Raw genomic sequence first — 26,376 nt, 5'->3', positions numbered from 1 at the left:
GACTCGACTTGGGGAAAATTGACTTAATTTATTGCCAGTCAACCAGAGTAGGGTAATGAGAAATAAAGTCAAATCTCAGAACACCTTCCCTCCACCCCTCCCTTCTTCCCGGGCACAACTTCACTCCCAGATTCACCCCCAGCGCAGGAGGATGGGGAATGGGGTTTACGGTCAGTTCGTCACACGTTATTTCCGCCGCTTCATCCTCCTCAGGGGCAGCACTCATCACAGTCTTCCCCTGCTCCAGCGTGGGGTCCCTCCCACAGGAGACAGTCCTCCATGAACTTCTCCAACATGGGTCCTTCCCACGGGCTGCAGTTCTTCATGAACTGCTCCAGCGTGGGTCCCTTCCACAGGCTGCAGTCCTTCAGACACAGACTGCTCCAGCGTGGGTTCCCTGCAGGGTCACAAGTCCTGTCAGAAAACCTGCTCCAGCGTGGGCTCCTCTCTCCACAGATCCGCAGGTCCTGCCAGGAATGTGCTCCATTGCGGGCTTCCCAGGGGGTCACAGCCTCCTTCGGGCAACCCTCTGCTCCAGCGTGGGGTCCTCCCCGGGCTGCAGGTGGAGATCTGCTCCACCGTGGACCTCCCTGGGCTGCAGGGGGACAGCCTGCCTCACCGTGGTCTTCTCCACCATCGGCTGCAGGGGAATCTCTGCTCTGGCACCTGGAGCATCTCCTCCCCCTCCTTCACTGACCTGGGGGTCTGCAGGGCTGGTTCTCTTACATGTTCTCACTCCTCTTCTGGCTGCCGTTTCTGTGAGTCCCGCAACTTTTTTTTTCCTTCTTAAATCTGTTCTCCCAGAGGTGCTACCATTATCGCTGATGGGCTCGGCCTTGGCCAGCGGCAGGTCTGTCTTGGAGCCGGCTGGCATTGGCTCTGTCGGACATGGGGCAAGCTCCAGCAGCTTCTCACAGAAGCCACCCCTGTAACCCCCCCGCTACCAAAACGTTGCCACACAAACCTAATATGCCAAGTCATGTCTTTTTTGATGCCTCGTTCATGTGCTGCTGCTCATGTTTTATGTCACCTAGGTGGTTGAGTTACCACTTATTCCTCTCCTCAAGAAAGCTTCTTTTTTTGAATGCCTCATCCTCCATGCGATTAGTATCATTATTAACTTAGTAATAGAACAATTAAAACAGTTTCAGGCATTCTGCTCCATCCTTCCCCCACTGCTAACATGCTCAGTAGTTTAGTTGATATCTTAACATTAAAATAGAAAATACAGTTGATAAAATCTTGAACTGGCAGAACTGAGAGATTTAGCAATGCAGTGTGTAGAAAATTCATTTTGCTATTACAGAATTACTCAGGCTTGTCTAAGGAGCAAGATGATATTATTTAATTCTCAAATAGGTGCATGAAGAAAGGACTATTGCTTATGAGCAGAAATAGAAATGAAGAAGAGTAGGCAAACTTAATTTATTAAAATGTGCTTATATGGCACAAATATTTCCAGCCTTGGCAATGTCCATGCGATGTGCATATCTTGCATCGCACAGTAAAGCAGAGTCTGATAAACCAACACCTTGCAAACAACAGGCAACAATAAATTTTTCCCCTCGATCTACCTCCACATTCCGCAAAATGGACTTTATAATTTGATCCTATTTCTGTCCCCTCTGAATAAGAAATGCTAGCGAGAACTTTAAAATTAGACACATAGTTGTTCCAAGCAGGTCACAAGTTCTGTAGTTTCCACAGCTGTGGTGGTGTGTGTCAGTGTGGTGGTGATCCACTGTTTCTGTGGCTTGGCAATATCCCACCTTATGCTTGTCACTTGTCCCCCTTAAATGAATGCTTGTGGTTTGTCGCTACGTGTACTTTAGCTCAGCTCCAAAAGGTGGTGGCTGTGTTTTGTTCAGATACAACGCTGTTGGAACGGTTGTGCTGCTGCATTAGGTGGGCTTGGAGACACTCATACTGGGTTGTTGCCTCTGCCAAGTTATTTCTTGATTTGCAGACAGTCCTGCCCTCGTTATACCTGTTTTCTCCATTCAGATTTAAGTTTATTTGAGGGTTCAGAAACCTTATAATCACAATACCAATTTTTGAGCCGTTTCCCAGGATGACTGACTAGCAGCAGACTGGTTTTAGAAATGCTGATATCCTCAGTATGGAGTTTTCTCCTGAGCAGACACTGAGTCATTTGCCCTTATTTACTGACTTCCTTTGATCATAAATATACCGTTTATCCTTTGTAAATCACTTGCTCCCACAGCCTGACAGGACAGTGTTTATAACCCTCTGTTCACTATACGTGTAAGTGAATATCCCTGTACATTATACTTTGAAAATACAGTTTTTCTTACCTAAAAGTTATGCAGTAAGGTTTATAAAATGCAGACAAATGCATGTGATTCACTATTTCTTCCTGATAGGGATCAGACATGGCAGTTACTGAACACTTTGGGGTTGATAGTGGTTTTAAGGTGAGTGACAATTAGCTCTGTTTAGCAAAAATTGTGTGGCACATGGCAAAATTATTACTGCTGTAGAAGGACTGAACGTGCCTTTCAAACCTGAGGTCTTGATGAGCCTTCCACTGAAGGGGTGTAGTTTGCCAGACATCTTCAGATTATTTCAGTTTTGTTCTTTAGTATGACAATTCCATCTAAACAAGCAGAATAATTTTAAAAGGAGGTCGTCTAGCATATGGCAGTGTTAGTGAGTTTGCGTGGATTGTGGATGTGTGTGGAAAGGAGAAAACAGGGCATTTCTTGGTTTGCAGGGAATACAATGCCAAAATGATCAGACTCTAGCAGGGAGCATGTTTCTTGAGAATTTTCAGTCTCTTCAAGCTCTCTGAATTCTTACTTGCTGAAGGGAGTCACATCTGTTGTATCGTTGTTGTGTGGGTGAGGTTGATTAAGTTTTGCTGGAGAATGTATTAGCAAAGAGCCTTTCATGAGAAATTTTCAGCAGATTAGAAGCAACTGCATCTTAAATACATTATGTAAGGCCCTGAATTTTCAGCGGCAAGCTGATGGGCTTTATTTAAAGGGTACAGCTCAACTGGTGGACCTGCATGTCCGAGGTCCTGGTTTTGTATACCCCGGCTATGTCGTGACCTTATACCAGAGAGATATTTCATTACTACTTCTTTATTCTTGCCTGTTTTTTGTGTGAGAAGGAACCCTGATATATGGACCAGAAGGCAGCTCCAGTCTCCGTTCCCCAGGGCTGAGGCACCAGTGCCCTGGCACTCCACAGCGCATAGCAACTGCTTAAACTGGTTGTACTACGTGGGTCCAAGGGCATGACTGGGATGTAAATATTGGCTGTTACTGATGGTCACAGTGAGCTCTTTGCATTTCTGTGTTGGAAGAGTAACACAGAGATACCTAAACCCACAGATTTAAAAAAAATGTATACCAAGACAATGCTTCTGATACTAGACAACTGACTAAGTGGCCTGAATTTGAAAAAAAAAAGCAAAAATAGTGGGATGCTCCAGTTAACTCCCTTAGCTATTTGATGTTTCTGTGTGCTTGCCGCTTTTCTCAGTGAGGCCATTTTAGTTGCGTAGTTAATTAAGACTTTTTGGGTTTAAGCAATGGTTTAGAGACACAAAAAAATAGCACAAATAATGTCCATTGCATTAGCTCTGTTACACTGACAAATGGTATGTGGGAAGTTGTAGAGTTTGGGAAACTGAGAGTAATTTGAGCAGCCCTCCAGAATTTTAATTTATTGCTATGTTAATCCCAAAGTAATTGAGTCTTGCATTAAACCAGGCAATCAGGTGAAACTAATGTGAATAGATTAGTACAGTTGTCTTGTACTGACAGTCAAAGAAAACTTTACTGCTGCTGAGAGAATGCAGTGGAACATACTTTGCCCTGCCGTTTCAGGGTGTTTTGTCGTAGTTTCAGCAGCTAAATAGTTGGATCTATAATGGAATAAAACAACTTTCCAGAAAGCTTTACTTTTTCTTTTGTTCTCAATTTTGTTTGTAATTGTGGATCTTTCCTGGTGGCCATCTTTTTCTGCTATATATAGTTTGATATATCACTTGTGTCATTATAGTATGCTGCACAGAATTTAATGACCTGTCTGATGTCTGTGCTGTGTGCTTCCTCCTATCTCTCTTTTCATTCCCATCTGCGCCTGGGAATGCAGAAAGAGTGGTTTGCACACTGAACCAATATGTTTTGGTTAGATGTCATTTTGAAAGTAAGTATTTTGAAGTTTTCCTTTTAATATACCTTCTGATAAGTACTTGCGTGATAGGGATGGCAATGTTAAAAAAATTAAAATCCTAATTGCTGATGTCAAATAAAAGGCCCATAAACTGTCACTGATCATAAGCTGAAGAGATGGAAGAGCAAGATGTGGCAGAAAGGCCATCTTAATTGAAGGGTATAAGAAAATGAAAGTTGAGGCAGGCCAAATACAAGCTTTAATTGCATCTTACTATGTTTTTTCCTACTGTAAGCTGTATCACCTCAGACATATCGATCCCTTACTGACACATGTAACTTCATGTACTGTTTCTTAATTTAGCTCAAGTAGCATAGTCTTAAATTCTGTGTAAGTTTTCCCTTGTGATTAGTAGGAGATCACAAGCATAATAACAAAAAAAAAAAGAAAATTCAGTAGAACTCATTGGCACCAGCACTGCTGTTGGCTTCTTACTGAACCACTTAAATATCCCTACCCCTTGCTCGCTACTGCTTTGTGTCTTAAGAGGGCTCACTTGCTCCAACATAGGGGTTTAAGGAGTCCTGGAATGGAGCTTGCTGGGGAATATGATGCCGGAGACATTGCAGCTGGCTCTGCAGGACCCAAGCTCCCAGGGGGACCCCTCGCAGAGGGCAGCCTTTGCACTGCATCCCCAGAGGGTCTGCAGCCTCTCCGTTAAATGTAGTCATCCACAGGTGACCTTCTCATGCTTACTTTCTGCTGCCCCTGCTCCAGCATAGCCAGACCTCCCAGCGTGATTTTGGGATGATACACGCTCTGTGAAGGCAAAGGAGGAAATTTGCTTTTTTACTGCTGCTGCTGTTTACTTATAATTCCTATGGGAAGCATGATTTAAAACACTCAGGTCTATTATCTACGACGACATTTCTTTTTCCTCTAATGCAGAATGCTAACCAAAGAGTCAGATAACATTGAGAGGCTAGGTAAAGCAATCAGGGGATGCATGCGTGCCAGGAATGCCATGGTCAAGGGAAATAAATGCACATTAAGACCATCTCCTTAATGAGAATTTACTAAGAAAATAGAAAGAGCTGCTTCAAGCAAAACCAACCTCCCAGCCCACCAGTTTGCGCTCTGCCTGAGAATTGAAGAAAGGCTTGTGTCAAAGACAATAACTATTTGTATGGGTAGCTACTCAACAACTCACAGTCTGGCAAGGAACAGAGAACAATGTGAAAAAATAGAAAGAGGAGTTAAAGGTGTGACAGCAGTGTGAACAGTCCTGAAACAAAAGGCGTGACTAATTTCAGCCACACTAAGGAGCAAGAAACTCTTAGCCAATAGGCAAGGCATGAAGTTAGGCAATTAGAAACCTGTCATTCCATACCAAGAAAATTAGATCCTATTGGTTTAATTATCAGTCAGTGCCATTAAGACAATATAGCTCTGCATAATGAAAGCTGGAGTTACTGTGTAATAGAGGTAATTATTTTCACAGTGGAAGATTTTCACTTTCAGACAAGAGCTTCAGTATGTGACCGGTTTACAGGCTTTGACCTTCAACACTTGCATAACACAAGGGACACATTGTTTTTACCTCGCCTCCTGAGATTTGGTTATTTTATCCTGAGCAGCATTTTTGTAAAGTTGGTGGAAAAGAGCAAAACCACCCACTGCAAATACAATCTACAATAGTCATGCAACATGCCCTCTGTTACTGTAATTAGAGCAGCTTACTAAATCATCTTTGATTTAAGACCTTTGATTTGATAACACAGGGCCAGCTTGCAGCTTGGCTTTCCCACTTCTGCTGGGGAATAAGGGGGAATAATGCTATTCCAAAAAATCTAGATCACAGATGGTCACTCTAGAGGGGGTAGCACACACCGAGCAGAAGCTTAGGTGTGACTCTCCAGCGCATCAGCTCATCTGTGGTAACTGACTTCATACATGCTGTTACCCTTGCAGTACCCTGTGGCAAATGTGTAATGGCATACTCCTTCTTCATTAAAGAGTGCACAGGCTCAGTTTATTACTCTGTTACTCAAATATTTACATATCGAATGTTTCTTCTCCTAAGTGTCTTTTCCCTACTGTCCTTAGGGACTTTCAGTTGTTGCTGTATTCTACTCCAGGGTCAATGTCGTGACATTGCTACGTGAAGAAATTCTTGCACAATATCTATTATGCACCGAGGGGTATTGGAAAAGACATAGGTTACAAGCTAAAAGAATAGCATAATGTTTTGGGTCCCCTGTGGACTACTGAACTACTTCTTTGTAAAAATGTGAGACCATTCACTGCCAGTTACTGTCTTTCTCATAGCAACTAAGAAAGAATAGAAATCACTTGAAAGACGTAAAGCGTTATCTAAGAACATTAAATACCTTATGTATTCTTTACTCTGATAATAATTTTTGGTTGTGATCAAACTGGGAGCTAGAGCTTGCAGTATCTAGTGGGTGATCTGAATAAATCTTTAACATATCTAATGAATAGTTACCACTTCTGTATTTTTCTGTACTTAGGACACAGTGTTGGGAAATATATCTTGATTTCTTTGCCACAAGGGCATTTTTGTTCTATGAATTGTTTCAATATGCAAATAATTGCTATCTTTTCCTAAAATCTCCACAGATATTTTCAGTGGACAGACTCTTTAGTGGTACCAGCTGCTTTGGAGGTTCTCCTTACTAGTCAGCAGAATTTAAGACCTTTTGAAGACATGCTATTCCATCTCCAGGGAAGGTGTGACTGGTCATCTTGGGAAGTGTCAAGATACAACTTGTCCCATACTGCAGTCCACTTTCCACTGTCATCCAAAAACTCATTTAGAAGGTTATCCTCTACTTTTCCAACAAATGTGTACTGCTGTCACCTTGCAGTAGAGAGTACCATAATGATCACTACTTTGCCTCATTTCAGTAAGAGATTTTGACCACAGTTTATGCCTCCTAAGATTAGGTAATTAGCATGAACCCTTAATTTAAGTGTCTCGGTTCACATCTGAAAAGGAGTAAACCACACAACAGTATCACCTTTTTCTTTCCACTGTGAAGAAGATTGCACTAACTAGCTCCCAATTTTGGTGCTTAATTTAAACAGCTACAATGAAATTGGATGACTTTGGGCCCCTGTTTCCAGCTAAGCTATACACTATTTAAATTCATGATAACTGAAAGAATTAAAATTGAAATTTATTGCATAAAATTCAGAAGAAGTGAAAACAGACAGCAGATTTTCTGTGGGAAGACTCGTTGGTCACCAGTGGGACAGGGACATCTAACTGTTCATAGAGCATAGATGCTCTGTGGTAATGTGTACAAGATAAAAACTTGAGAAATCTGTTCTATTTCTCAAGGAGCTGACTCTCTACATAGCTGATTCACCTTGACAGAAGTTACCCAGGGGCTGACAAATTCAAATATAATAGGTTAGTCACAACAGGACTTCTGTATGTCTCTTCTGATAAACTATGGTATTATTTTCTTCTAATTACCTGCCTGTGGCAGGTTTTGCATGGTTTTTATACTGGTATGTGTACTACTTACATATTCTTCTGTATTAGCCAACTTTGCTATATTCTACATACGAATATTTTTCTTACATTTGTTTTTCATCTGCTGTTTTTAAGCATTTTACTTAGAATTCTGAGGTTAAGTGACAATTAATTATGTCTATCATCATCTCTCAAATGAAAAAGCTTCCATTGTATTACTATTTAATCCTCTTCTCCAGAACAAACTCTATCTGTGTTTTCTTTTTCCTATTTTCCTTTTCTGCATTTCATGTAGAATCATAATTCTGCCATTACCCGGATGTTTTCTTTTTGTCCTCGGTATCTGATACAGAACTATGGAGCAATAATGGTGATTCATGGGGGGGGGGTAGTGGCAGTGAATGGAAATTGCATACCGCGAAAGCCTTTTAAAAAGTGAGCATTCTACCATTATTATACCATAGCCATGGATATGCATTTCACTGGCATTCGCATATCAAGATGGTAAATGCCCTGGAAATAGCTAAGGATATTTGCTGCAGTCATTGGGGCACTAAGGTAAATTCTGAAGAGAGTTTGGAGTATCAGAGGAGAATAGTGGTTTTGAATAGTTGCTCTGGGAAACTTGTAGGATTAATTTAATAGACGTCTGTATGGTTATTTCACAATCAGTTTAGCCTTTGCAGTCTTTTACCTGGTCATTTTATCTAGTGAAGAATGCTGCTTCTACTGTGCATTTACTCAAACTGTGGTTAACCTGCTCTCTACAATAATTTCACAAGTGTCTTAACCTAATCAAAACAGACTATGTTAGTTGCTTCACACCTATCTGTTTTCTGTCTGCGCTCTTCTCAAATATTTTCCCAAATTTGTCAGAGATGATGCTTCATGTTACACCGAACTAGTTAGTCTCCATCAGCTTGTCTTTCTCCAGATACTTTCTGATTTCATTCATTCCTTAGAAGTGCTGTGAAATCCATAACACACATGCTTTCATGGATCTGCAAACTCTTGGTATCTCTAAGAGCTATAACTTCTATTTTTCTAAACACATGTTTACTTCCTTCTGGTCCTTAAGCAGTCCTTCATTTCAGTTAAATATTAGGGTCATCAGTAGATTTGACCCACTATGCTGAGAGCAGTTTTTAGAGTGTTTGAATAGTTTGGGCTGCTGTAGTGAACATTTTTGACCGAAGTATGGGGATATTGTTAGTTTTGTATGCAATTCACTGACCGCAGACAGACGCAGGATTGCAGCTGTGTCCGCAGTGTCCTCGGGCACAGTGGGGAGGGTGCAACTTAGGAAGAGTTTTCACTGGAGAATTTCATTGCGGTTCAGAGTAAACAAATATTTTGTAACAAAACCAGACCCTGTACCAAAGAATGACCTTCCCCAGCTGTTGTGCAGTACTTCATCAAATCAGCCACATTGCTGAGAACTTCCAGAACAGAGCACTGTGTTAATCCTTCCTGCGTAACTTCATTAGAAGCATTCTTAGAAATTTCTCCTGTCAGAAAGCCAATGAAAATGAAATAATTGCCATTTTTGTATCATTTGCTAGTTGAGGATTAAGCCTGTGTTATTTAGAGCAACTGGACTCTATTGGACTTAGTGGGGTTTTGTTTAGGGCCTATATCATCACATTTGCTGATGAAACCTTGTTTTTCAGCTGGAAGGAACCTTGGTGATGCTCTTGTCCACTCCTTGTGACCATAGGCAATGTGCCATATCCATTGTTCATAAAACTATGAAGTCCTGACTTAGAAAACTTAGGAATGGAAGAGGCAAAACAAGCCAAAAACTCTTTCAGGACTTCGTTTCTCTGATAATTAGAAAACACCTAAAATCAGCCTTCCTCATGTTCATGGCCACTTGTTTCAATGCCGATATTACCTTTTGTCTTTATGGTCAGAGACAAGTGCTTAGTGAGGTTTACCCTCTGTATTTTCCGTTTTTCGGCAACCTGAACTTGGGAACTTCCTACTACCAGAGGTTGTATTTGCACTTAGATGTTTGGCTGTGTATCTTTCTAACGCATAGCGCCGCCGAGCCATATACTGTGAAAACATGTGGGAACTATGGAATTGAGGCAGAGGTGGGATTTGCACTAATAAAATCATGTTCTTGGCATTGATCTTTGGTCTACAAACAATGTGATACAGACCGACTCGTATTCACGCGTGGAGGACGGGAGCCTATTTGGAATAGTATTGAAGGTGTTTATGGGCTGGAGGGAGCTACGCTTGGTTACAGGCACATGCATGGGAACAGGAGCTACGGTATTTGACTACGTAAGCGCTTGTAGAAGTGCTGCCTTGCACTAGACTCTTAACCTGCGTTAAGACCCGCAGCAGGGATTGCTTAGGATGAGGCAGGGTACGTGAATGTTTTACTGTCGGAGTCACTGCAGGAGGCACACGGTACTGAATTTATACCAGCTTAATGCCTTTGGGCCAAGCTTGTGCTGGAGATGGGAGACCAGACAATACCTGCTGTGGCCCAAGTGAGGGTGCAGATGGGCAGTGCATGTTGCAGTGTGAAACATTTCAGTGAAACCCTCAAAAAAGGGTATTTTTCAAGTGGCAGAGTCAGCTTATAGCAAATCAGTTCTTTGTGTCATGTGGCTGTGATGCTTTTAACATAGTATTCGGAGTCTTACAGGCAGAGTTAAGTCATCATCAAATCATGTCCTGAGTGACATTTTATTTATTCACAGTGTAACTTTACATGTCTTACTTTATGGAAGTTAGATCTACAACCCATGACTCACAAATGCTTCCTTTATGGAAGAAAAAGAAAAAATTTTTTTTTCTGAAGAATATGATTTAGCTGGTTCAGAAGCAATGGAAGTTGGCTCTGCACCTCCTACAACAGTTTTCCAGGCAAAACTCTAACTCAAGCTGCTTTTTGCACTTTGAACTCAGTGTTTTCTTTGTAGTGTCTACGTGCAGCATTTGGAAAAGGTAGTGTCTGTGTGCAGCCTAAACACACAAAGATTACTTCATGCATGGTAACAATTCTTTTAATAGCCAGGAAGGATGAGATGCTGTACTGGCTTTACATGACTATGAAACAATTAAGAGGATTTCCTCTCACCTCCTCTACCAGCTTTAATTTCCATAGTTTTTTGTTTGTGATAGATGAGTAGAAGATGGCCTTGCAAAGCTTCCTTTGCTCTTTGCACAATAAATAAAGGGGTGTTAGACAAGAAAGCCATCTGGTTGCCAGGCCAAATAATTTGTGCTGTTAGTACTATAGAAAGAAGCTGGGTAGTTGTTTGATGCTCCTAGCTGTAACATAGAGGGGGAAACAGTATCTTTGGATGTTTTTAGTTAGTGAGGTTCTTTATCACTAGATTTCCCTACAAATGCAGGTTTCATCACATATCTTGTCCACCTAATATTGCTATTTCATTTTCTCCTTGTATGATTTGATACTCATGTTCTCACATTGCCATGTTTTGTTTTCTCTTTTTTTTTAAACTTTGTCAGTGATTTATTGTCAGTATTCCTTTCCCTGGAACGTGATTGTTTAACTTTTAGTTCATTATACAGGTGGTAACTCAGAATATTATCTGGTGACTGGAGATAAATACATGTTTCTTTCTTTTTTCAAATGTTGCTGTTAGGATTGAGTATGGTATTTGTCCGGGAGTAAATCAGATCATTTAGACGGTTATATCAAGGAAAAAAGGACTTGCAGGTAGTGTCTCAGTCCCAGAGGTTCTTTCTGACACAGAATTCTTTAATGCTGTAAAACTGTAGAAAGCCAGTATGAGCCTCAAAAGGATATCTGTTTGAAGGTCCAGCTCATTGTCTGGTCGCTCCAAGACTGAGTCACCTCTACCTACGTCATTCCTTGTAGATGCTTATCTGATGTATTCTTAAAGAGCTTAGAGGATACAAATTCGCCAGTCCTCTCAGTTATTCCAGTGCTTGCTATTGCCTGCTAGCATTGTTTCCCCTCTATTTCAGTTATTTCTGACCTGAGCACACGAATCCTGCTGAAAGCATCTAGTTGATGCTTTTACAAGTTCCTTAGGAGAGTCACTGAAAAGAGTTTTAATGCCAGGGCACCACAGATCTGCCTCACTGTCAGGTTTGAAAGCAGACATTTTTTTAGATTCTCTGTTGCATTTGTCTTCATTTAGGAAGCCCATCTCCCAGCTGCTGTAAAATGAATGGGTCTGGAAACAGTTGTGCTTTCTTCTCTTGCCTACATGTTATAGTATCAATCTCTAGTTTTATTTTTAATGTGGCAGGCAGTTTAGTAAGGGTTTTGAAAACAACATATTGATCAAATATACTGTTTTCCCAACATTTTTTGTGTTTTGCAGGGACTTCTATGGTAGAATCTCAGAACCATGGATCGAACTCTGTTTCTACTAAAGGAGTCATAAAATTCCCTTTGGCTTCAAGCACTAACATTTAGGCCAGGATTGAAAATTTTGAACTTGTCTCCTTCAGCATATCAAAGAATCAGATTACATCCAGCTCTCTGAACATCAGCTCACGTGCCTGACTTTGGGCAGTGCTATTTAAAATTTGTGAACATAGTTTTCTCTTCAAAAATATTATGTGAACATGCAGACAGAGCCTCCAAGTTAGGATCAGGATTTGTTTCCTGTTCTGAAAAATACGGGGACATAATGTAACAATATAAACCTCTACCCAAGCCATGGTAGGACCTGCAGATACCTTACTGAGGATAACAAGATGTGTTTATAAAGTCCAGCAGGAGCTGTCCTTATGTATGCTTTTATTGCTAAGTAGGTAGCGGATAGACTTCCAAAGGTCTTTTTTGAGGTGAAGAGTAGGCAAAGAGGTAGTCACTGTGAAGTAAATAGCTTGCAGAAACTCATCCCCGAATTTATTTGTGTCACTTGTTTACGCCTGCAGATCTAAAAGCTCTGATTTCATTTCACCAACTGAAAATTATTTTCACATGGAAAATGAGGTCTGTTTAGCTCATCCTTAGATAAAAAAATATTGGGGATAGGTCTGATCTGTATTTCTTGGGAAACTGCTTCACTGAGCAATGCCAAAACTTTTTTTTTTTCATACGCAGTTCTTTTCTTTCAAACCACATGTTCATGTGGCTCGGTACAAAATGCCACATTTTCCACTTTAGCAAAAAGCTTTGGAGAAAAATATGTTAAATATCATAGGTCTATAAGAAATTAAAGCAGCTTTGAGTCAAAGCACAGACCTGACACACGCCTACACAAAGAATAAACATCTTTGCAGGTAAACTTGATGCTGAGAAAAAAGAGAGAAGGCATATCTGAGAAAAAAAACAATCACTGATTTGACAGCGAGAAATCAGGAAATTTCTGTTATGGGTGTGTGGAACTATTTTCAGTAGCACATAAAGATCAGAAAGGATTTCTGCAGAAGGAGATAATATTGAAAACAAGTTTAAATAGAGTGTATTAAAACTTTGAACATTCTCTCTCCCCCAAAATATCTGGCAGTTTATACAGCTTTTCTTGCCAAAGGTTTTGATTTTTGTCTCCAAATAAACCTGCCAGCTGTGTAGTCTGTTAGTGCTAGTCTTCCAAGAATTCTTCTGATAACCAGTAGATCTCTAGTCATGCAAAGACTGTCTTTAAGACAGTCAAGAATAAAAGAAGTCAGATGTTACAGGAATTCGTTTTCTTTTCAACTCAACCTTTCATTTTCTGAAGGAGAGAAAAAAAGTCATCTAGTCTTGCTGACATCTATGTATGTTTTTACTTTAAAAAAAATGAGGATCTTCCTCTTTTGATACCCAGCTCTCTTAAAATCAGAAATCTTTAAGATAGTCTCACCTTAGACATTGATTGTGTTGCTGTTTGAGGAAAATCTCAGAGTCACTAACTTAATACAGTCATCTGAGATGGAATTAGCAATATACTTACCTCGCAAAGGTGCTGTGGGGTTTAATGAGCTATCAGCACACTAAACCACTTCTCCCTGTCTCTGCCTACTCCCTAACTGTGCATATCAGGCTAGTGGGCAAACCTCTCCCTCACATCAACAAAGTAGGCAAATTATTTTACTTCTAGTGGCACATAACAGGTACCGGGGAGTACTTACCTCATTTATAGCTGAGCAGGTCGTTGAGTGAGTGTCATCTGGGTTTTCTTGTAACGGTCAATCACAAAGCTCCTTTCTGTCATTTAGGAAAGGAGGATTTTGTCTCTTCAGTTAGACTAGTCTCTTAAGATGCATTTGGCACTGTATATTTGCTCCTGCTAATCAGATGTGTGGAGGCTAATGAGATTCCTAACATATATCTGTTTTATAATGTCTCCTTGGCCAGCTTTACTGTCTTTTTTTTTTTTTTCTTGCAGAAATTCATTGAGCTAAGTGCTGCTGCTGTCTTATTTCTGGTCACTGAATCCTCAGCAGGTCTTCCTAGTAGGGATTTTCTGCTCTTGTCCTTAGGTGAAACTTTTATACAGAAAAGAATAAAGTCTTGTTCAGACATACACTATAGCTGGAGCAAATTAAATTAAGATACTTTGGGGAGGGATTTTTAAAAGCATCTTATTGAAGATGACAGCAGTTTTACCACTGATTGTGGGAACGCTAAAATTTCATGCAACTGCTTTAGAAAATGTTATTCATGCAAGAGGAAGGGGCTGCTCTCTTCATTTTAAGAGAGTACATCCTCAGAGAAGTGCCTACAATTCACAAGTGATGCCCAGAGGAACTGAATGAAACTGAAATGGAGTTTTAGGGCAGAGCAGCAGCTTTGGTTGTCTAGGTTCCCTTAAACTGTTGTTTCTCCTACCCTACAGTAAAAACCCCCATAAATTTAGCCTTCATAAGCTATTGAAATGATATACTGTGGAATTTCTTCCTTGAATACCTTCCTGTCTATCAGCGTACCTAGCCTGCTGTTACTCATTGTCGGACTGGCCAACCACTTCCCACACACAGTCACCAGCATGGGTTCTTGTAGAGTGAATTTCAAGCTCTCTTTGGTCCTCTTCTGTCTCTTAAACCTCTGCTCGGGGAGAGGAGGTTTTCCCCTTTGTTACATATTCGTGCTGTTGGGTTTTTTGAATTGCTAATTAATTGGACTGTTTGAAGCTTTAGGATGAAGGGGTTGCAGTCCAACTGGAAATAAGGAGACACATTGTCATGGAGGTCAAATAAAATATGCTGGTATAGGCTTGAAAATCACTTGCAAGATCTTTTTTTCTTTATGGACTGTGTTGCCTGTTTTTTTCTGTAAGGCTTTTTGTCTTGAACTTCTCTGATTGTTCAGTTCTTGCAAATACATGCATCACACTGGAAATGCTCCATTTAGGTCAGGCAATCTCTTCTAATCTGTATTTCCCAAATGTGCACACAATTTTAGGGTCTCTGTGCATCTTCAGATCCCCCAGTTATTTTTCTGTTCAGCTGAATCACTAATGCATGTTCTCATTAGCTCCTACATCTTTTCTTTTAGTGCATTTTTTCTGCCGCCACACATTTTCATGCTTTCAAGACAGTTGCTACTAGCTGACCAGACTCAAGACTTGATGAAATGTTCTCTCATGGTAAAGCTGACAGTCGCGCCACTTATTTAACTCTGTTTTTGGGTAAAGTATCATCATGAGCACTCTAGATACGGAAATGTTACTATGTGAATATGTTCTGTGGTTTCATTCTTCCATAATTCTTTCATCTTACAAAGCAGATTACATTTTTTATTAATTAAGCAAATTGGTTGATGCCATGATGCATGCTAGCTTTGCTGTTTCATGACTGCACTTAAAATGAATTCGATTGCTCTGTCTATGACTATTGGGAAAGTTGATGCAACAAGTGAATAGTTTTGATTGACAGTGTATGAAAGTCAATGCTGGATTTACATGCCTTGTGTCAAGGAAGATTTGCATACTTTGTTTTCTAACAAAGGGATCCATCACTACCTGGATTTTAATAGTCATTCCCAATGTTTAATGCAGGGCTGAATGACAATCCAAATACATAATACCTGTAGTGAGAACCTCCCTTAAATTTGTCTTTTTAATATGATAACCTTTAAAGTGTTAATTAAATTTTAAATGTAACAATTTGTGTGAATTTCTGAGTGTTTGGTTTCTGGACTGTCACTTCTACCGTATGGTTTTAAAGGCATCTACATACATAATGTATTTTAAAACAAGAAGTAACAGTCCTGTAAAAAGATGTCTCATTTTCAAAGGAATAAGTTAATATGAATTACAGAGTTTCTTCTACTTAATGTTTTTTACTTTACACAGTTTTGTCATAACATTTACTGTAGCAGTCATTTACACTACTATGACTGTACTTTAAATCAGAGACGTTTCATTGGAAAAACTGAGGTGGTGGCATGCCCATCTTCACAGCATTTGTCGCTCTTAAAACCAAGGCCTAGGGATTTCTGTGTTCTTGGTTTCTAGACCTGAAAAGTGAGGATTACTACAGTTTGATTCTCTGATAGGGAAAAGCACAGCTATGGCAGTGTCCTACTTCCAGGCTCCAGCCTGAAGCTCTGCCCATTCTGTTGAGGATGGGAGCCCAGAGATCCGAGAAAAGTTGCGTCCTTAAGAATACTCTCTAGGGAGGAGAGGTGAGAGTTGTTGACGGTGCTGCAGAGCTTCCAGGTAGTGGTGTGCGAAGTGTGAACCATTCACAGTTCAGCGTTTCCTTGATTCTCATCAACTGCAGTAAATTTTGTAAAGTTGCAACACACACAAAAAGCAGCGATTATAAGAGAGTGTATATTAGCACTACAGCTCTGTGATTGCAAAAAGGAGAAAGCAGACAGTATTTATGCACATAAAGCCAGCTTATGAGCTCTTCTGACATTTTGGATCCCTATTTGCTAAGTTATTTGTAAACATATAGCTGAGGAGCATTTTAATCAAAAAGGTATTAAAGAAAAGCAAATATAAATGCTAGTCTGGCTAAATATCCATAAACATGCACACCTAAAGTAATTTTGAAGAATGTTTGTCTCTATTTACACCATGGACTTGTTCACAAATGTAGAACAGATTTCTCTTTTTAAAGCATACAATATTACATCAGGGAGCACAAACACTATCACATGTAAGACACTAATGGTGTAACTAAGCATGAACTGCCATGCTTCTATTTACCCTGTGTAGTCAATACATATGCCAACATTGCTACATTCATAATAGTAAGCCAACACTTCTGAATAGCGAAAAAAATTCTAAAATACTTGCAAACAGTGCGACTAAGTCCATCAACATGTTTTCTGAAAGTCGTCTGACTTTCCGTCTTTCCGTTACTAAGTCTGTAGAACAAATTGCATTGATCCTAGCACTTACATGTGCAATGGTTCTTTATCTCCTTGTTGGTGGTTTTATGCGTACAGTCTCTGTATGTAGTCTTTCCTCATATATAAAAGCTTCATCTTCTCATAAGGAAACAGATTTAAAAAATGAAGGATCCACTGTACCACACATTACCACTGTATGTTTGAAGTCACTACACTTAACAAGGGTTAAAATACTGTGTTCAGACTGGCAGTGTGTTTTTTCTGCTGTTGTCAATCAGTGCTCTGCACAGTTTCTGTTTTGCCATCTTTTCCACAGCTCAGTCACAGGGAAACGGCACAGGGGTTTGAGGTGTCAAAGGAGGAGCAGAGCATTGGCATGTTTTTCTTCTTTTCCTCCTCATTTCTGCTGGCTAGCAAACTGGCTGATATGAGTTGGTTTGGGAGAGTAAAATAGACTGGGTCGCTCACTTGGAGACAAGCGAGAAACCCCATGAAGCTGTTCAGGATTTGATCTTTCTGTTGATTTCAGTCCTATTTACCAGCTGCTTCCCAGAAGTGCTAACAACTTTATCCCTGCATTTCTGGGTAATTTTTATTCCCTTCTAGTTTCACCAAAGCAATAGTGTAAGACAGCTGGAAAATCCCGACGGCGTGCAATGTTTTACAAATACCTTGATACTGAAAGGTAAGGTGTAAATTAAAAGTTGACTGCTCAGTGGGAATATCCATGCCTTGTAGGAACATTCAAATTCATGATTTTATCAGTGAAAGTGAGCAGGGACAGAAAGAGGATTAATGACATTTCTATAGCTAAGCAAGAGGTCACTTCTTTACGGACATAACATTCACAAAACCATCTTAAGGAAGGCTACCTGTCAGCGTTCAGCACAGCAAATAAGAGTTAAATTAGACAGCAGCACCTGCTAGAAGGCTGCAGAATTTTGCTGGGAAATAGGAAAAGCCATCCTTTGGCCAGCGCACCGGGAGGTTACCAGCCTGCTCTCTCCGGGGTGGGGGCTCCTCCGCTGCCTGATGTTCCAGATGTGCCCGAGGTGCACGATGGCCATCTAGTGGCTACTGCAACGAAAGGAAAAAGTGCCTGTTAACTGCCTGGCATCTGAGGCATTTTATGGGTGACGATAATGTAGCATTTTCAGCTTTTAAGAGCAACGCATGGATTTTTACTTGCCCGAATATTTCCTGGTTAAAAAGAAAAAAATTACAAAATCAAACTTTTATCTTTTTTTTTTTTTCCTTTACATAAAGTGGCCCTCCTGTAGATTTTTTTTCTCAGCAGCTTCACAGCAAGCACAAGAACGCTGACATGGTAAACCAAGGTAGTCAATAAACATAGATTACACATGCTGAAAATGCTGGAGTTAATGACATACCTGAGCTTAGTTTTCATTTTTTGTTTCTCACTTGGAGTAGCTGCATATCATATAGCACTAAGATATTAATAAAAGACAACACCTCAACCATGCATTCTCTTCCTCTAATAATACGGGATTTTGAATTGAGAAGCAGGAATGTAACGTCGAGTTAGGAGGAAAGGGTTCTGTTTCCAGATTTAGTGAATTTTCCATGTGACCTTTTATCTCTGCTCCTTTAATTCTGCAGTTACAAAATTACAGCATTATTCAGTGCACTCCCTTTTTCATGATGTCCATTCACAGAATGAGCTGATTATAGCAACAGCTGATGTCACAGAGCACAGTGGTGTCACAGAGGCACAGAAACAAGCAGAAAATCCTGTGTGTTTACAACATGTGCATACCTATAAAATACACTATGTAAAAGAGCATCCCTGCATAATGTTGCTATTGTTCTGCTGTCAACTATGAGTCCTTTTTTTAAATAAACACCGTCTATATTCCTTCGGTTTTTAGAAGATAGGGGTTTGGCAGGATAGGTTTCTTCACTCCCCTATGGAAAATCATTGCCTATGTGCTCTGGCTCTTTTAATTCTTTTTTCCCTGGTACTCTATTCATCTGTACAGCATGGAAGAGCCAGGTGACCTTGCTCCCTGATTAGGCATGGAAACCAGTAGACAAAAAAAATTTAAAGTATATTCCTTTATTTTACTTCTGTTGTCACCAGAAAGTTCCTCCTAAATGGCTTTAATCTTTCTTGCCACCAAGGTTTAGCTATCTACTGAAACAAATAGGAAAATTATCATAAATATTTTCTAGATATTTTTATTTACTAAGATTTAACAATATTCTAGATGCAGATGTTGAAATCCTACTCCCAAATTCAGCAAGTTACCCATGCCAACATGCCTGAACTGATGAGTAATGTCATTATAGTCATGTGTTTAACCCTCTTCATGGTTCAAAGCTTTTTCGTGACTGAAATGTCTTGCTGATGCCTTGTAGTCAGGTTGCATGAATCTTGACCTAAACGTTCAGGACACTGACAAGAGATAACTACATTTTGAAGTATATGGGGCCTGTTGTGTATTTGAATAACCAGGCTCTGCAGGTTTTCAAGCCCTTGTTCCCCCGGCCACCCATATTCCTGCTTTTCTTACACAAACTACAGGAGGTCCTGTGCTCTCGTGTGCCCTGACCATGCGACTCCCAGCACTGTGTGGTCAGGATTTAAGCCCTCTGAACCAGCAGAAGACCACACTATGTCACTGATAGACTGACACCGGTGGAAAAGGAGAATTTTGCCATTTGATCTAAGGGGCATAAGTTAGGTTTCATACATGGCAGCATCACCATGTCTGGTTTTTTGTGATATGTCCCACCCACCATCACTTAAAATTTTGATACTTTCTCTCCCTCCGTTTTGCTATGAACATGGTGAGAAAAACACAGCATGCTGCTGTGAAAGGAGAGTCTTTTTTAATAACGTACGCATTGGCTTTAGGAAGATGTAGTCAGATGTTGAAGAAATACTCAGAAAAAATAGAATCTGTTGCTGATGGTCTTTAAATGTAACTTTTAGAAGAGCAGAAACATGCAGTAGGGCAGATGTTAACTAAGCATTACTCTTCTTTTTGAAAGCAAAACATTTCATGGTGTTGAATCCCTTACTGTCATGCCTTTTATTCTGTATCCAGTTGAAACAGTATTTACAGAGACAGTTAACAGCATGGTTCTTGGCATCAGTATTGAAAGCTTTATTACTTTCTAGGCACATATGTTAAGTAAGAATGTATATTCTTAGTGGTGATTGCTTTCTAATAGCCTTAAGAACACCTGTAGCAGTTATATACAAGATATATTTTTACTTTTGTGTCACAGACGAACTCATATTAATTTAATTGGGTTAATTGTGCATTTCTGTCCATTCACAGCCTTGCTTTACTGTGGCAGATGGCCCAGTGTATGTGTTATAAATACTTTGCATGACATCTCTTCTATTTTACTAATCTTCACTGTGACTTTCCCATTGGTAATGACTAATGACAGTTTTCTAGCCAGCAACTTTTAATAGATTCCTTTTTTTTCTTAATCTCTGCCTGTCCTCAACAGCACTGTTTTGTTCAATAATTTAATCAGTTCAGCAACAGTATAATATTAGATAATTGAACCATTACTTTATGAATTTTTGAAATGCAAAATACCCATGAAGTAATCACTGGTGAATTTTTCAGTATTGTTAGAGACCACTCTCTTTTCTGAAGAAATAGAAAGGGGTTTGCTATCTATGCTTGAATGTTTTTTCTTTCCTTTTATTTTTATTTCTGTCCCTTGGTCCTGAGAACCATATACAGGAAATAGGAAGGAATCCAATAACCAGAAAAATTAGCAGAAAGGATTAACGTTTTTGCCTACCCACCATGACCATGTTAACCATTCAACACCTACGTATCAAAGGAATGAGTTTATACAGAAAGAATTCCATTCATCCCTGTCTCCTCTTATCACTGAAGATTTATCCGCAAAAGGGACTCCCTAAGGCAGAAACACTTCCAGGTTCATCCCACCTGCATTAGCAGACAAAAGGACGTAGATGGTGGAAATTCAGTGGGAGAATAACAGCGCAGAACTCCTTACAGGCTGGTGTGATTTTCTGGGAAGCTCCCAGACTCAGGAAGGCTCCCTCTCTTTTGTCCAAGGTGTTTCACGAAACAAAGCAGTAGCGGAGCCGAGCTAGCAGGTGGCTGTAGGACAATTCCATGATTTCACAGCAGTTTGTGAGATTTCACGGTTTAATTTCACAGTTTAATTGTGTTCCTTCCTGGAACAAAAAATTACTTCAAACAAGAATGCTGTATGAGCCCTAACCACAGTCTGTATTTTGAAGCTTTCATTGCAGAGATAAGGACGAATGGGGAGCTGGCTGAAACGCATTATCACTCAGACATTAGGATGAGTTTGGATCTTAAAGTTTAAAATTAGTAACTTCATAGCTTTTACTCGAAAGTGGTTTCTGCACACATAATCCCCTTATAACTTTTCTTCCGTCTTCTCCTCTCTCCCCAGAGTGATATAGGAGGTTCAACTTACAAATGCTTTAACGTTTTTTAAGGCAACGCATGTATGTTAATGCAGCTACGTTGGCTACCTGCCTGAATTCCCAAACTGTTCAGTAGCTTGTTGTAGAGGCTTAGCTGCGCTTGCTAGAGTCGGGCACCTTGTCGGTGTATTGCTGCTTACTCAGTGTTGCTGATAATTAATAGTGATTTCTTTCACCTACTGAATGTTGATCCCCGTAGTTTTAATTAAATCTGCCTTCTCTCACGGGTGCTGCTGAAGTCACATGATGGGACAAATTCTGCCTTTGGAGACGTTTGCATACTGCCAGTGAACCCACGTAAGGGATTATACGTGTGTGTCCAGGGAGAGAAGGGAGCCAGACTGGTCTGATACAAACCCAATTCCTATTCATTTGCAAAAGGAAGAAAGATGGAAATGCACCTGAAAAACTTCTCTTTGAAGGAGGAGAGGAGAGCTGATACCCTTTAGAGAAAAAGGAAGATAGAATAGATAAACAATTATTGTTTGCTGATATTGAAAACTTTCAAGGAGGCTTAATGCCAAACATTTTCATTTTTCCTCTGACAGGCACAAGCATATTTACTGTTTACGAAGCTGCTTCTCAGGAAGGCTGGGTGTTCCTTATGTACCGAGCAATCGACAGTTTTCCCCGATGGCGTTCATATTTCTATTTCATCACCTTAATTTTCTTTCTGGCCTGGCTTGTTAAGGTACTGAAAAATGTGTTCTTTTAAACTTGTCAGAAATGTAGATCATATTAGAGTGAATTTCTTCTGTTTTCTGCTTGCTGAGCTTTGTGTCAGCCATTCTTTCTTGTTCTCTTTTCAGAATGTTTTCATCGCAGTCATCATTGAAACGTTTGCAGAAATTAGAGTGCAGTTCCAGCAGATGTGGGGGTCCAGGAGCAGTACTACTTCAACTGCCACCACCCAGGTGAAGACCCTGAGATGCTGAGATTCTCTGGGGACTTGAATGAGTTTAATTTATGGATGAATAATAAGCTAAAAATTCCTGTTAATTATTATTTTATCAGATTTATTTGACTTTGCATGTTACTACATACATTTTGAAGTTGATACATGAATTTTCATATAAAATTAAATTCTAGGTTATATTATCCAACTAGGCTTTCTTAAAAAAGAATAATAGAGAAGACTGTAATATGGTTCTCTATATGGCTGGGTATGTTATCACTGTGTTTTTATTTTCTGTTAATGAAGTAGGATAATGCTTTTTTATCATGTCATTGGTGGGCTTGGAATTAGGGTTGCTATTGAATATTACTTTCTGTGCTAAGGAAGAAGAGCTGAAATTGCAAGCTGTAGCTGGAAAGAAGAGAGGTCAGAGAGTAGCTGAAGTGTTTGGGAAGCTGGTCCTGGAACTGAGAAGGGCATGTTGAGACCAAGGAGGAATGAGGTGCTGAGGCAATGAAAGAGCCGTGCTAATATTTGAGGCGGCCACAGAAAGTGAGACCCTGAATATGAGATAATGGGTAGGAAGAAGCCATGGGAGGAAGGGTGCTATGTGTGGGCTGGGTAGTGTGAAGGACCCAGTATGAAAAATGAGGGCTAACAGGCTGAGATTTCAATTCTCCCACTCATTATTGTAACAATCATATTACGTATGAATCCGGAATGTACAAAAGGCCAGGCTTTTCCAGGCTAGTGCAGTTTGCCATCTGTAAGAGCAGCCAGTACCGACTGCCTGCAAAAGGCTCGTAGGAAGACAGATATGAGAAACATACCCATGAGGAAAATTTCTCTAGCCTCTGTAGCTAGAGATTATTTATTTTCTTAAGCCAGAGGATTTAAGTGTTTCAAAATTATTTATTAAATATTTTCTGATATTCCTTTGGTTATTCCTGTAATCCATATGTAAATCTAGGCCTTTTCTGCCTGCTGCTACATTTTTCACCTCAAATAGACCTTGTGGCAATAACTTCTACTCTATATATGTCTTTGTCAAAGCAGACTTGGTGGTATCAATTTAAAATCTAACCAAAAAAAGGACTTTTCCATGTGACACATACTTGGCCTGAGGAACGTAATGTTCATTTCATCTCTGATGGGACAAATTCCTGAGCCATATAAGCTTGTCTGACATACCCTGAACGAGAAGCAGGAACAGAGAGATCAACGTAGGGGAAACTCAAGAAGCAGCCAATATTAAGGAATTTCAAGGATAAAAGAAATTCCCAAAATAATGTCGTCATGTCAAAGAATATGAACATGTTGAATATAAATTGCATTATGTGAAATAAAAATAGTGTGTTGGCTGCAGACAAGCAAATGGTTACTTTGTTCCTTGAGTCACTGACATAATGGGACGTAAGAGGAGTCTGGTTTACTGAAGTACAAAAACAATTTGTCTTTTTCTGTATGAAGAAAGGCAGAAAATTTCTTGCCGGGTTTCTTGTTCAAAGCACCAGACAAAAGATAAAAACCTTGCTTGTTTTGTGCATGAAATAACCTTGAGAAAAAGCAACAATATCTTTCTTCATTTGCCCACTTCAAAAATCATTCAACTGGTTCCAAAACTTAGTGCTATAGAAAAGAAAAGGAGTGTCCGAGAGTCAAAGTCAAGGAAGGGGTCTCTGGAGAAGGATAAAAGGAGGTTATTGTAAAGCACTTTAGCACTGCACGTTAAAGCATGGTACAAAGGGGAGTAACTCGGTGCTGATCTGAGTTGGTAACTCCTCCTAGTGCAGCGATGCTACGTAAGGACTCAGCAGCATTGCAACCATATTCGTGTGATGCTGTCCCCAGTCTGATGAGTACTTCTCTCAGGATGGCTTTTAAGCTTCAGCCACGCTGCTGTGGCTGCGTTCTCGAGGTGACTTCTTTGGGTGCTGGGTGTCAAGGCAAAGGTGGGAGTGAGGTGGGAACTTCACCACACTTCGTTACATAGGATGTGCAGACTCTCGGATGCTGGAGCCATTCATTTTCTTTCAAGGACATTTTCAAGGACAGTGTTAGTCACTTCCAGACATGGTTTCTTACTGGTCCTTATGTCCAGCGGTCTGCATCTTTTTGTGTCCTCATCACTGAGAAAAAAAAAAAAAATGCCAGAACGCCTACACCTATGCTTCCAGAGGTTATTGGTAAAATGTGAATACCACTGTGGTCAAGAGAGTCTTTTCCATTGACATCATTAGTGCCCAGATATCATTCAGCTATTTGCAGGAATTACAAGCTCTGGGTAACAGTACAGAAGGACTATACAGCTACTCTTGATACACATCAGTGCAACAAAAATAAAGTCTGATCCTTGGAGTAAGATAATTTTGCGAGTAAAAAAGATGAGGTTGTCTGTTATTTCCAAATGCACCATGGAACTTACTTTTTGGTCACAATGTATTTGTGTTTCCTCAGGATAAGCTTACCTTAGTAAGGAATTTATTCTGAACAGGTACCACTGTCTAATGATACTGATCAGAGATTAATTGACTCGGTTTCCACATTAGGACTAATAGGGACACATTGTGTTTGATGTTATCTGAGTAAAATTCAGAATCTATTAATGTTGGAAAAAGAGCATGTAGCTTTTTTTCCATAGCATGAAGAACCATTTCCCTCTTATTTTAAACTAGCTATCATCAAAATGTATGCAGGTCCTTAAGGGGAATGTATTAGATTTCACTTGTATTTATTGACACGTAAAACATTTCTGACAACATTTTTCCCTTTCAAGATGTTTCATGAAGATGCTGCTGGAGGTTGGCAGCTTGTGGCTGTTGATGTGAATAAACCCCAGGGCAGAGCTCCTGCATGTCTACAGGTATGACATTGCTTTTTAATAAACCAGTGTGTGTAACCAGCACCACTCAAATGTTGGCATAAGGAGACTGTGGTGAGAAATATCTACAATAGTTTCAGTCATAAATTTCTTTGAATCCGTTGCTTTCTGCAGTGTAGGCTTGTTCTTGAAAATTACAGATCAACCAAAAAAGATATACCACACCCAAAGGGAGAAGATTAGAAAAATGCATTCGTTATAAAGGCTCTGTTTTGTATGTTCATGACAGAAAGGTGTTAGATCTTTTAAATATAAAATAACATAAGTAATCATCCTTTGTCTCTCAGACTTTATATACAAACTGATTCCACTTCTAGGTTATTCACAACAGAAATGCTTGTTTATTAACTGCAAAATACAATAACATACACCAAGAAGCATGACTAATTGTAATAAACACAGAAGTACCTCATTTCTCTTGTTCCATCTTGAAAATAGGCTCACAGAAGAAGGGGGAAGAGGGATGTAGGTAGTAAACCATACAGTGTTTGAAACTTCCAGATTTAGTATTCTCACTGGGATATAGGTGAGTTTGTAAAACTGTATCCTCATTGTTTAAATAAATCCAGATTAAGATAAGTAATGTTTTTATAAATCCTTTTTTATTACAGCACATTGTACAGCAGCTCAAATTTTTATTTGCAAGTAAAGTAATGTCACTTCTGGATGAAACAAACTTGCTTCAGAGTAGAAAGCAAAATCTACTATAGCAATCTGATAGCATGATGTTTGTTGGCAGTTTTGGTTATGTTTGGTTTAATGTGTAAACTAAAATACACATACTTGTTGGCAACATGTACATTGCTGAACACTAAGTTGGCAAGCACCTTTCATCCCCTCCACAAGCTGTTCATTCTCAAATAGCTCAGCTTTGTCAAACCACTGCTATATATTTAATTATAGCATATGTCTTAATTGATAATTCTCTTCCCAAATTTAATTCTTGATTTTGACAGCAACAGGAACATCATTTGTGGTGTTCTCGAGTAACAGTCTCAAGTATGTGGATAAAATGTAGCTGAACTCAGAATGAAAACTCCTCCAGATGAAAGTTAAGATAGCATCTGACTTACCTGGTCTGCCTTTGTCCATAGTATTGCATTCTTGCCCCTTTTAGGAATCATGTGAACACACAGTAAATGGTGTTCCAGGGAGCATAAACCTCATGCATCAGTGGGTGCTGCAGCTTTTTATAATTGAAACTCAGCTAGCAGTTTTCTTCTCA

At 39.8% G+C, this 26,376-nt stretch overlaps 1 protein-coding gene across 1 annotated transcript in view; it reads left to right on the top strand.

The window, feature by feature from the left end:
• The window catches only part of NALCN (sodium leak channel, non-selective), a 229,905-nt gene that overhangs the window by 54,442 nt on the left and 149,087 nt on the right, over positions 1–26,376 (top strand). The window contains exons 7-9 of the mRNA XM_010578299.1: positions 21,924–22,066; positions 22,185–22,289; positions 25,047–25,133. Of these exons, the coding sequence (XP_010576601.1) occupies positions 21,924–22,066; positions 22,185–22,289; positions 25,047–25,133 (335 nt within the window). The remainder of the gene's footprint in view (positions 1–21,923; positions 22,067–22,184; positions 22,290–25,046; positions 25,134–26,376) is intronic.

The sequence above is a fragment of the Haliaeetus leucocephalus genome, unplaced genomic scaffold (genome assembly GCF_000737465.1).
Source record: "Haliaeetus leucocephalus isolate CR32 unplaced genomic scaffold, Haliaeetus_leucocephalus-4.0 Scaffold626, whole genome shotgun sequence".
Taxonomy (NCBI): domain Eukaryota; kingdom Metazoa; phylum Chordata; class Aves; order Accipitriformes; family Accipitridae; genus Haliaeetus; species Haliaeetus leucocephalus.
This window is presented reverse-complemented; position numbering and strand designations above follow the sequence as displayed.